The sequence below is a fragment of the Piliocolobus tephrosceles genome, chromosome 12 (assembly GCF_002776525.5).
Source record: "Piliocolobus tephrosceles isolate RC106 chromosome 12, ASM277652v3, whole genome shotgun sequence".
NCBI classification, from domain to species: domain Eukaryota; kingdom Metazoa; phylum Chordata; class Mammalia; order Primates; family Cercopithecidae; genus Piliocolobus; species Piliocolobus tephrosceles.
In genome coordinates this window covers 79,312,208-79,324,404 of record NC_045445.1, presented here as the reverse complement: position 1 = coordinate 79,324,404, position 12,197 = coordinate 79,312,208, and the positions used below count along the sequence as shown (strand labels likewise).

Genomic DNA, 12,197 nt, shown 5'->3' with positions numbered 1-12,197 from the left:
CTTTGGGAGGCTGAGGTGGGTGGATCACCTGAAGTCAGGAGTTCTGAGACCAGCCTGGCCAACATGGCAAAACGCTGTCTCTACTAAAAATAACAAAAATTAGCTGGGAGTGGTGGTGGGTGCCTGTAATCCCAGCTACTCAGGAAGCTGAGGCAAGAGAATTGCTTGAACCCAGGAGGTGGAGGTTGCAGTGAGCCAAGATCACACCATTGCACTCCAGCCTGGCCAACAAGATCAAAAACTCCATTTCAAAAAAAAAAAAAAAAAAAATCAAGCAGAAATTCTAGAGTTGAAAAATGCAATTGACATGCTGAGGAATACATTACAGTCTTTTAATAGCCAAATTCATCAAGCAGAAGAAAGAATTAGTGAGCTTGAAGGCAGGCTGTTTGAAAATATACAGTCAGAGGAGTTGAAAAAAGAATAAAAATGAATGAAGTGTGCCTATAAGATCTAGAAACTAGTGTTGAAAGAACAAATTTAAGAGTTATTGGAGCTGAGCATGGTGGCTCATGCCTGTAATCCCAGCACTTTGGGAGGCCAAGGCGGGCGGATCAGCTGAGGTTGAGAGTTCGAGACTAGCCTGACCAACATGGAGAAACCCTGTCTCTACTAAAAATATAAAATTAGCTAGGCGTGGTGGTGCATGCCTGTAATCCCAGCTACTTGGGAGCCTGAGGCAGGAGAATCGCTTGAACCTGGGAGGCGGAGGTTGCGGTAAGCAGAGATTGCATCATTGCACTATTGCACTCCAGCCTGGGCAACAAGAGTGAAACTCAGTCTCAAAAAAAAGAAAAAAAAAAAATTATTGGCCTTAAAGAGGAGGAAGAAAAAGAGATAGGGGTAGAAAGTTTAAGCTGGGTGCAGTGGCTCACACCTGTAATCCCAGCACTTTGGGAGGCTGAGGCGGGTGGATCATGAGGTCAGGAGTTTGAGACCAGCCTGACCAACATGGTGAAACCCCTGTCTCTACTAAAAATACAAAAATTAATTGGGCCTGGTGACGCGTGCCTGTAATCCCAGCTGCTCAGGAGGCTGAGGCAGGAGAATCGCTTGAACCCAGGAGGTGGAGGTTGCCGTGAGCCGAGCCTGGGCAACAGAGTGAGACTGTGTCTCAAAAAAATAATAATAAGTAAAAATAAAATAATAGAATGTTTAAAAAAAAAAAGAAAGAAAATTTATTCAAATGGATAGTATCAGAACTTCCCAAACCTAGAAAAAGATATCAACACTTACGTACAAGAAGTTTATGGATTTAACCCAAAGGAGACTACCTGAATCAAATTCCCAAAGGCCACGTATAAAAAAAAAATACTAAAAGCAGCAAGGGAAAAGAAACAAATAACATACAATGGCACTCCAATAAGTCTTGCAGCAGACTTTTCAGTGGAAACCTCACAGGCCAGGAAGGAGCAACATAACATATTTAAAGTGCTGAAAGAAAAAAATTTGACCCTAGAATAGTATATCCAGCAAAAATATCCTTCAAACATGAAGGAGAAATAAAGACCTTCCCAGACAAACAAAAGCTGAGAGATTTCATCAACACCAGACTTGTCCTACAAGAAATGCTAAAGGGATGCAAGCTTCAGTCCCAAAGAAAAGGATGTTAGTGAGCAAGAAAAAATCATCTGAAGGTACAAAATTTCTGTTAATAGGAAGCACAGAAACATAGAATAGTATAACACTGTAATTGTGGTGTGTAAGCTATTCCTATGTTAAGTAGAAAGATTAAATGATTAATCAATCAAAAATGATAACTACAGCAGCTTTTCAAGACACCATACAATAAGACATAAAGAGAAACAACAAAAAAGTTTATTTTATTTTATTTTTTGAGACAGAGTATTCTTGCACTGTCACCTAGGCTGGAGTGCAGTGGCATGATCTCAAGTCACTGAAACCACCACTTCCTGGGTTCAAGCAATTCTCCTGCCTCAACCTCCCAAGTAGCTGGGATTACAAGTATGTGCCACCACGCTCGGCTAATGTTTGTATTTTTAGTAAAGACAGGGTTTCACTGTGTTGGCCAGGCTGGTCTCGAACTCCTGACCTCAAGGGATCCGCCCACCTCAGCCTTCCAAAGTGCTGGGATTACAGCCATGAGTGAGCTACCATGCCCAGCCAACAAAAAAGTTTAAAAGTGGGAAAATGAAGTTAAAATGTAACATTTTTGTTACTTCTCTTTTTGTGTGTTCATTTATGCAATCAGTGTTAAGTTGTCATCGGTTTAAAATAATGGGTTATAAAATAGTATTTGCAAACTTCATGGTAACCCAAAGTTGAAAAACATACAACAGATACACAAAAAATAAAAAGCAAGAAATTAAATCATACCACAAGAGAGAATCACATTCACTAAAAGGAAGACAGGAAGGAAGAAGAGATCATAAAACAACCAGAAAAATCACAAAATGGCAAGATTAAGTCCCTACTTATCAATAATAACCTTGAATGTAAATGGACTAAACTTGCCAACCAAAAGACATAGAGTGGTTGAATGAATGAATAAACAAGACTCATTGATTTGTTACCTACAAGAAACATACTTTACCTAGAGAGGTACACATAGACTGAAAATAAAGGGGTGGAAAAAGATATTCCATACCAATGGAAAACAAAAAAGAGCAGAAATTGCTATACTTACAGCAGACAAAATAGATTTCAAGAAAAAAACTGTAAAAAGGGATAAAGAAGGTCATTATATAATGATAAAGGGGTCAATTCAGCAAGATAATATAATTGTCAACATATCTGCACCCAACACTGGAGCACCTAGATATATAAAGCAAATATTATTAGAGCTAAAGAGAGAGAGACAGGCCACAATGCCATAATAGCTGGACACTTCAACACCCCACTTTCAGCATTGGACAAATTTCCAGACAGCAAAAATCAATAAAGAAACATCAGACTTAATCTATAATATAGGTCAAATAGATATTTACAAACCTTTTCATCCATCGGTTGCAGAATACACTTTCTTCTCCTCAGCACATGGATCATTTTCAAGGAAAGACCATATATTAGTCCACAAAACAAGTCTTAAAACATTCCATAAAAAAATGAAATAATACCCAGCATCTTCTGTGACCACAATGGAATAAAACTACAAATCAATAACAAGAGGAATTTTGGAAATTATATAAACATATGGAAATTAAACAATATGCTCCTGAATGACTAGTGAGTCAATAAAGAAATTAAGAAGGAAAGTGAAAAATTTCTTGAAGCAAATGATAATAGAAACACAAGATATCAAAACCTGTGGGATACAGCAAAAGCAGTACTATGATGGAAATTCATAGCTATTGTTGTGGGAAGTCAGGGACTCCAAATGGAGGGACTGGCTGGAGCCGCAGCAGAGGAACATAAATTGTGAAGATTTCGTGGACATTTATCCGTTCCCAAATAATACTTTTATAATCTCTTATGCCTGTCTTACTTTAATCTCTTAATCCTGTTATCTTCGTAAACTGAGGATGTATGTCACCTCAGGACCACTGTGATAATTGTGTTAACTGTACAAATTGATTGTAAAACATGTGTTTGAACAATATGAAATCAGTGCACCTTGAAAAAGAACAGAATAACAGCAATTTTCAGGGAACAAGGAAGACAACCATAAGGTCTGACTGCCAGTAGGATCGGGCAAAATAGAGCCATATTTTTCTTCTTGCAGAGAGCCTATAAACAGATGTGCAAGTAGGGAAGATATCACTAAATTATTTTCCTAACAAGGAATATTAATAATTAATACCCTGAGGAAGGAATGCATTCCTTGGGGGAGGTCTATAAATGGCTGCTCTGGGAGTGTCTGTCTTATGCAGTTGAGATAAGGACTGAACTATGCCCTGGTCTCCTGCAGTACCCTCAGGCTTACTAGGCTTGGGAAACTCCAACCTGGTAAATTTGAGGTCAGACTGGTTTTCTGCTCTTGAACCCTGCTTTTTGTTGTTTAAGATGTTTATCAAGACAATACATGTACTGCTGAACATAGAACCTTATCAGTAATTCTGCTTTTGCCCTTTGCCTTGTGATCTTTGCTTTTGCCCTTTGCCTTGTGACCCTTACCAGGAGTTTCTGATTTTGCCCTTGTCCTGTTTTCTCAGAAGCATGTGATCTTTGTTCTCCTTTTTGCCCTTTGAAGCATGTGATCTTTGTGACCTACTCCCTGTTCTTACACCCCCTCCCCTTTTGAAATCCTTAATAAAAACTTGCTGGTTTTGCAGCTCAGGTGGGCATCACAGTCCTACCAATATGTGATGTCACCCCCAGAGGCCCAGCTGTAAAATTCTTCTCTTTGTACTCTTTCTCTTTATTTCTCATTCGGCCGACACTTATGGAAAATAGAAAGAACCTATGTTGAAATATTGGGGGTGGGTTCTCCTGATAAGCTATAAGTGCCTAAATCAAAAAAGAAGAAAAACTTCAAATAAGTAACCTAATGATGCATCTTAGAGAACTAGAAAAGCAAGAGCAAGCCAAAACCAAAATTAGTAGAAGAAAAGAAATAAGAAATATCAGAGCAGAAATAAATAAATTTGAAATGAAGAATACAAAAGATCAATGAATCAAAAAGTTGGTTTTTTGAAAAGATAAAACTGACTAAACTTTAGTCAGACTAACAAAAAAAAAGAGAGAAGGTCCAAATAAACAAAATCAGAGATGAAAAAGCAGTCAATACAACTGATACCACAAAAATTCAAAGGATCATTAGTGAGCAACTATATGCCAATAAATTGGAGCAACTAAATGCCAATAAATTGGAAAATCCAGAAGAAATAAATTCTTTGACATGTACAATCTACTAATGTTGAACCATGACGAAATCCAAAACCCAAACAGACCAATAACAAGTAATAAGACCAAAGCATAATAAAAAGTCTTCCAGTAGAGAAAAGCTCAGGCCCCAATGGCTTCACTGCTGAATTCTACCAAACAATTAAAGAAGAAGTAATACAAATTCTACTCAAACTATTCTGAAAAATAGAGGAGAAGGAAGTACTTCCAAACTCATTATATAAGGCCAGTATTGCCCTGATACAAAAATCTGACGAAGACACATTAAAAAAGAAAACTATAGGCCAATATCTGCAATGAATATTGATGCAAAAATCATCAACAAAATACTAGCAAACCAAATTCAATAATACATTAAAAAGATCATTCCTCATGACCAAGTGATATTTATCCTTGTGATGCAAGGATGATTCAACATAAATGAATCAATTAATGTGATACATCATATCAACAGAATGAAGGAAAAAAAACCATATGATCATTTCAACAGCTGATGAAAAAGCATTTGATAAAATTCAACATTCCTTCATGATAACAATCCTCAGAAAACTGGGTATAGAAGGAACACATCTTAACATAATAAAAACCATATACAACAGACACACAGCTAGTAATATGCTGAATGGAGAAAAGCTGAAAGCCTTTTCTCTAATATCTGAAACATGACAAGGATGCCCACTTTCATCACTGTTTTTCAACATAGTACTGGAAGTCCTAGCTAAAGCAATTAGACAAGAGAAAGATATAAAGGGCATCCAAATTGGAAAGAAAGAAGTCAAAGTATCCTTGTTTTCAGATGATAGGTTCTTATATTTGTAACAACCTAAAGACTCAAGAAAAACTATTAGAAATGACAAAGAAATCCCAGCACTTTGGGAGGCCGAGATGGGCGGATCACGAGGTCAGGAGATCGAGACCATCCTGGCTAACATGGTGAAACCCCGTCTCTACTAAAAATACAAAAAAAAAACTAGCCGGGTGAGGTGGCGGGCGCCTGTAGTCCCAGCTACTCCGGAGGCTGAGGCAGGAGAATGGCGTAAACCCGGGAGGCGGAGCTTGCAGTGAGCTGAGATCCGGCCACTGTACTCCAGCCTGGGCGACAGAGCGGGACTCCGTCTCAAAAAAAAAAAAAAAAACATCCTGGCTAACACGGTGAAACCCCGTCTCTACTAAAAATACAAAAAACTAGCCGGGCGAGGTGGCGGGCGCCTGTAGTCCCAGCTACTCCGGAGGCTGAGGCAGGAGAATGGCGTAAACCCGAGAGGCAGAGCTTGCAGTGAGCTGAGATTCGGCCACTGAACTCCAGTCCGGGCGACAGAGCGAGACTCCGCCTCAAAAAAAAAAAAAAAAAAAAAAAAATAGAAATGACAAAGAAATGCAGTAAAGTTGCAGGATACAAAATCAACATACAAAAATCAGTAGTATTTCTATATGCCAGCAGTGAACAATCTGAAAAATAAATTTTAAAAAAGGAATCCCATTTACAATAGCAACAAATAAAATTAAATACCTAGGGACTAACTTAACCAAAGAAGTGAAAGTTCTCTACAATAAAAACTATAAAACACCAATGAAAGAAATTGAAGAGGACAAACAGAAATGGAAAGATATTCCATGTTCACGGATTGGAAGAATCAATATTGTTAAAATGTTCATACTACCCAAAGCAATATACAGATTCAATGTAATTCCTATCAAAATACCAGTGACATCCTTCACAGAAGTGGAAAAAAAGCAATTCTAAAATGTATATGTAACTACAAAAGACTCAGAATAGCCAAAGCTATCCTGAGCAAAAAGAACAATACTAGAGGAATCAAATTACCTGACTTCATATTATACCACAGAGCTATAGCAACCAAAAGAGCACGGTACTGGCATAAAAACAGACACATAGACCAATGGAACAGAACAGAGAACCCAGAAAGAAATCCACACACCTACAGTGATTTCATTTTTAACAAAGTTACCAAGAACATACATTGAGGAAAAGACAGTCTGTTCAATAAATGGTGCTGGGAAAACTGGATATTCATATGCAGGAAGAAACTAGACCCCTATCTCTTGCCATATACACAAATCAAATCAAAATGGATTAAAGACTGCAAACTATGAAACTACTGCAAGAAAACGTTGGGGAAACTCCAGGACACTGGTCTGGGCAAAAATTTCTTGAGTAATATCCCACAAGCACAGACAATCAAAGCAAAAATGGACAAATGGGATTACACCAAGTTCTAAAGCTTCTGCACAGCAAAAGAAACAATCAACAAAGTGAAGAGACAACCCACGGAAGGGGAGTAAATACTTGCAAACCACCCCTCTGACAAGGGATTGATAACCAGAATATACAAAGAGCTCAAACAAGTGTGTAGGAAGAAACCTAATAATCCAATTTTTTTAAATAGGCAAAAATTTTGTATGGACATTTCTCAAAAGAAAGCATACAAATGTCCAACAGGCATATGAAAATGTGCTCAATATCATTGATCATCAGAGAAATACAAATCAAAGATACAATTAGATATCATCTCACCCCAGATAAAATGGGTTTCATCCAAAAGTCAGATAATAATAAATGCTGGCAAGGGTGTGGAGGAAAGGAAAACCCTGTACACTGTTGGTGAGAATGTAAGTTAGTAAAACTGGTGTGGAGAACAGTTCAGAGGTTCCTCGAAAAATTAAAAATAGAGCTAGCATATGATCCAGCAATCCCACTGCTGTATTGTATACCCAAAAGAAAGGAAATCAGTATACCGAGGAGATGTCTGCACTCCCATGTTTGTTGCAGCACTGTTCACAAGAGCCAGGATTTGGAAGCAAGCTAAATGTCTATCAGCAGAAGAATGGATAAAGAAAGTGTTGTACTTATACACAATGGAGTAAGATTTAGCCATAAACACGAATGAGATTCTGTCATTTCTGACAACATGGATGGAACTGGAGGTCATTATGTTAAGTGAAATAAGCCAGACACAGAAAAGACAAACATTGCATGTTCTCATTTTTTTTGTGGGACCTAAAGATCAAATAATTGAGCTCATGGAGATAGAGAGTAGAGGGATGATTACCAGAGGCTGTGAAGGGTAATGGGGGGTTGGGGAGGAGGTGAGGATTGTCAATGGGTACCAAAAAAAAAGTAGCTAGAAAGAATGAATAGGCCAGGCGCGGTGGCTCATGCCTGTAATCCCAGCACTTTGGGACGTGAGGCAGGTGGATCCTCTGAGGTCAGGAGTTCAAGACCAGCCTGGCCAACATGGTGAAACCTTGGCTCTACTAAAAATACAAAAAAAATTAGCCGGGTGTGGTGGTGCACACCCGTAGTCACAGCTATTCAGGGAGGCTGAGGCAGAAGAATCACTTGAACCCGGGAAGCAGAGGTTGCAGTGAGCCGAGATTGCACCACTGCACTCCAGCCTGGGTGACAGAGTGAAACTCCGTCTCAAAAAGAAAAAGAAAAAGAAAAAGAAAGAATGAATAAAACCTAGTATTTGATAGCACAATAGGGTGACTGTAGTCAATAACAATTTAAGTGTACATTTTAACATAAAAAAAGTGTATAATTGGATTGTTTCTAACACACAGGATAAATGCTTGAGGGGATGGATACCCAATTTTCCATGATGTGATTATTACGCATTGCATGGTCGTACCAAAATATCTCATGTACCCCATAAGTATATATACCTACTATATACTCACAAACATTAAAAATTTAGAAAAGTTTAAATAAAAAAGAGATCCACTCAAACATGTATATTCTCTACTGTGACATAAAGTGTATTTATTATTTTGTCTCAATCATGCATAGCTTTAATTAAAATATAAACCTAAAGGGAATTTCAACATGATAATTAATAAGGTTAATTTCCTGGGCAAGGTGGTTCATGTCTATAATCCCAGAACTTAGGGAGGCAGAGGCGGGAGGATAACTTGAGCCCAGGAGTTTGAAACCTGCCTGGGCAACATACTGAGAACCCATTCTCCACAAAAAGGAAAAAAAAAAAAGACCAACAAAGGGTTAATTTAACAAGGCTATATCAAATTTTTAACCTTTGATGCCATTTATGCAACACCACTTCATTGTTTAGGAATGAAACTCATTTCTTTAAACTATATACACTTTATGTGGCAACTACATGTGCTACATGGCTCTCAACTTTAACTTTTGAAAAGATTTTTTGTGTGTTTGCATTTATGGAGGCAGTTGCACATTCCAATTAAGTCATGTTGAAAATAAAGGCCAATTACTACATTCACTACTCTTAATTCTGTGTTTTACCAAAACATTTGTGCAGGATGTCTGAAAAAAATGCACATACAAAGCATAAAACTATTAAACAAAAAGCGTATTGTAGATTTTTTTTAAGTACAAAACCTAATCTCATTTCAAAAATTGAAAAATACAGAGAAGGAAAATGAGGTGGAAAAAAAATCATATTCAATCATATAACCCAAAGCAGCTACTGTTGATGTTTCAGTGTTAATTTCCCATACTTTTTTTTTTTGAAACAGGATCTCACTCTGTTGCCCAGGCTGGAGTGCAGTGGCCCGATCACGATCATGGTTCACTGCAACATCCACCTCCTGTGTTCAAGAGATCTTCCCACCTCAGCTCCCCAAGGAGATGGGATTATAGGTGCAAGCCACCACGCCCGGCTAATTTTTTTTTACTTTTAGTAGAGACGGAGTTTCGCCATGTTGCCCAGGCTGGTCTCGAATTCCTGAACTCAAGTGACCTGCTTGCCTTGGCCTCCCAAAGTGCTAGGATTACAGGGGTGAGCCACCACACCCAACCTCCCATACTTATTTCTATATCTACATGAATGTGCGACATGTCCATAAATCCTTGTGAAACTTATATTAGGTACAAAAAACTTGGAAATCTGTCAGAGATTGAACCAGGGAGTCAGAGGTTGCAGTGAACCAAGATGGCGCCACTGCACTCCAACCTGGGCAACAGAGTCAGACTCCATCTCAAAAAAAAAAAAAAAAAGACTTTGGCTTTCTCCCTCTCTACTAAAAATAAAAAACAAATAAAAAAAAAAAAAAAAAAAAAAAAACAGAGAGGAAATCTGTCCAATACTTAAATGTTTCTTTTTGTAGTTTTTGTTTTGTTTGGTTTTGGTTTTGGTTTTGGTTTTGAGACAGGGTCTTGCTCTGTCACCTAGGCTGGAGTGCAGTGGCACAATCATGGCTTACTACAGCCTTGACCTCCTCGCTCAGGTGATCCTCCCACCTCAGCTTCCCAAGTAGCTGGGACTACAGGCACCAGCCACCACCCCTAGCTAATGTTTTTCTTGGTTTTGGTTTTGGTTTCAGTAGAGGTGGGGTTTTGCCATGTTGCCCAGGCTGATCTCCAACTCCTGGGCTCAAGCGATTCTCCTTGCTTGGCCTCTCAAAGTGCTGGAATTGCAGCTGTGAGCCACCACACCTGGCCTGGTTTTGTAGTTTTTATTTTCCAAGTAATAACACTTTCTTTATACTAAATGCTTCAATCCTGTTATGTTTTACAACTTAAATGGTGGTGATTATATTGAAAGCTAAGATTCTTGCAATAAAATGGACTAAATCATGCATAAATCTTTCCACTGTGGCATTTTCCTATCTTATGTATCTCTTATCTTTATGGACGTTTATTTTTTAAAACAAGAAAAGAGTTACTCTAATTTCTTTCTTTTGCTTATTGGATTACATATATCTTACACATTCTTTCCCATGTCCGTAGAGCATATATAAAAACTGATCATATACTAGACCACAGGGAGAAAGCCTAAGTCTTTTTTTTTTTTTTTTTTTTTTTTTTTTTTGAGATGGAGTCTGACTCTGTTGCCCAGGTTGGAGTGCAGTGGGGCCATCTCGGTTCACTGCAACCTCTGACTCCCCGGTTCAAGCGATTCTCCTGCCTCAGCCTCCCGAGTAGCTGGGATTACAGGCATGCGCCACCACGTCCGGCTAATTTTGTTGGCCAGGATGGTTTTGATTTCTTGACCTCGTGATCCATCCGCCTTGACCTTCCCAAAGAGCTGGGATTATAGGCGTGAGCCGCCGCACCCGGCCAAGTCCTAAATTATGAAAACTTCTACAAGTCTAATTTTCTAAATAGGAAGGGATTCAAACTCAATGATTCAAGTGTTGAAACAAAAACGGAAAACAACACTACTTAGTTAATAGATTATTGTGCTTTTGGCTTCTTGCGTAGGAGGAAAGTCGGGCGGAAAGGGCGTCAGGAATGTCCGTGACACGTGAATGGGGCCGTGTGCAAACCTTGTATGACATCACTGAGACCCGCAGTGGAAAACAGTTCTTTCTTTCTAAGCCGCCCAAAGCGGGAGTTGCCGGGGCCTCCGGGGCCGAGGTGGGCCTGCTCACTGGAAGATCGCACCGCAGCCATGAGCAGTAAGGATTTCTTCGCGTGTGGGCGCTCTGGCCATTGGACTCGGGGATGCCCTAGAGGAGGAGCTGGAGGGCAAGGAGGTGGAGGCCATGGCAGAAGTTCTCGATGCAGTTCCACCACCCTATCTTACACCTGTTACCGCTGCGGTGAATTCGGTCATCATGCTAAGAACTGTGTCCTTCTCGGAAACATCTGCTACAACTGTGGGAGAAGCGGCCACATCGCCAAAGACTGTAAGGAACCTAAACGAGAGAGAGACCGACACTGTTACACCTGTGGCAGACTAGGACATCTGGCTTGTGATTGTGATCGTCAGAAAGAGCAGAAATGCTACTCTTGGCGGCAAACTTGGGCACATTCAGAAAGACTGCGCCCAGGTCAAGTGCTATCGATGCGGCGAAACTGGTCATGTGGCCATCAATTGTAGCAAGGCGAGCCAGTTCAACTGCTACCGCTGTGGCGAATCCGGACATCTAGCCAGGGAATGTCCCAGTGAGGCTACCGCTTAAATTTTTCCCTTTGTCATCTTCCCCCCTCCTTTTGCTGATTGATAATTGTATTATTTTCTCTGAAAACTTCACTGACCAAAAGGTCGATAGATTGGGCTACTCTCAGGCAAGTGAGCTTTAATTACCATGTTAAAGGAGGAAAGAGCTAGGAAAAAAAAAACCAAAACCTCAAAAAAGTTAATCATTACTAGATGCCCACAATTAATGTGCTGCTTCTGCCCCACAGGCAAATCTAGTTATTGAATAGGCATTCTGAGCACCAATCACTTTAGGGGTTCTTTTGATGTATTTTGATTTCACACATTTAATTAGGAGGCACTATTGGAAGAGCTGGATCCATATTGGTGAACAAATCAGAACAAGTTTAGAAACACAGGCCTAGAATCTATTAACAAGAAAAATAGTGTATCGGATGAAGGTAAATTGCCAAAGAGAAAAAGAACAGGAGGTAAAAGGATAAAAAGAGAATGTGTATGTGGGGGAAAGAG

The 12,197-nt window shown here is 39.4% G+C and overlaps 1 protein-coding gene across 1 annotated transcript; it reads left to right on the top strand.

The window, feature by feature from the left end:
• Positions 1–11,195: 11,195 nt before the first annotated feature.
• ZCCHC13 (zinc finger CCHC-type containing 13) lies at positions 11,196–11,709 on the top strand. The gene is given in 2 exon segments (XM_023202514.1): positions 11,196–11,540; positions 11,542–11,709. Coding segments are annotated over 2 exon segments (513 nt in total).
• Positions 11,710–12,197: the final 488 nt, after the last annotated feature.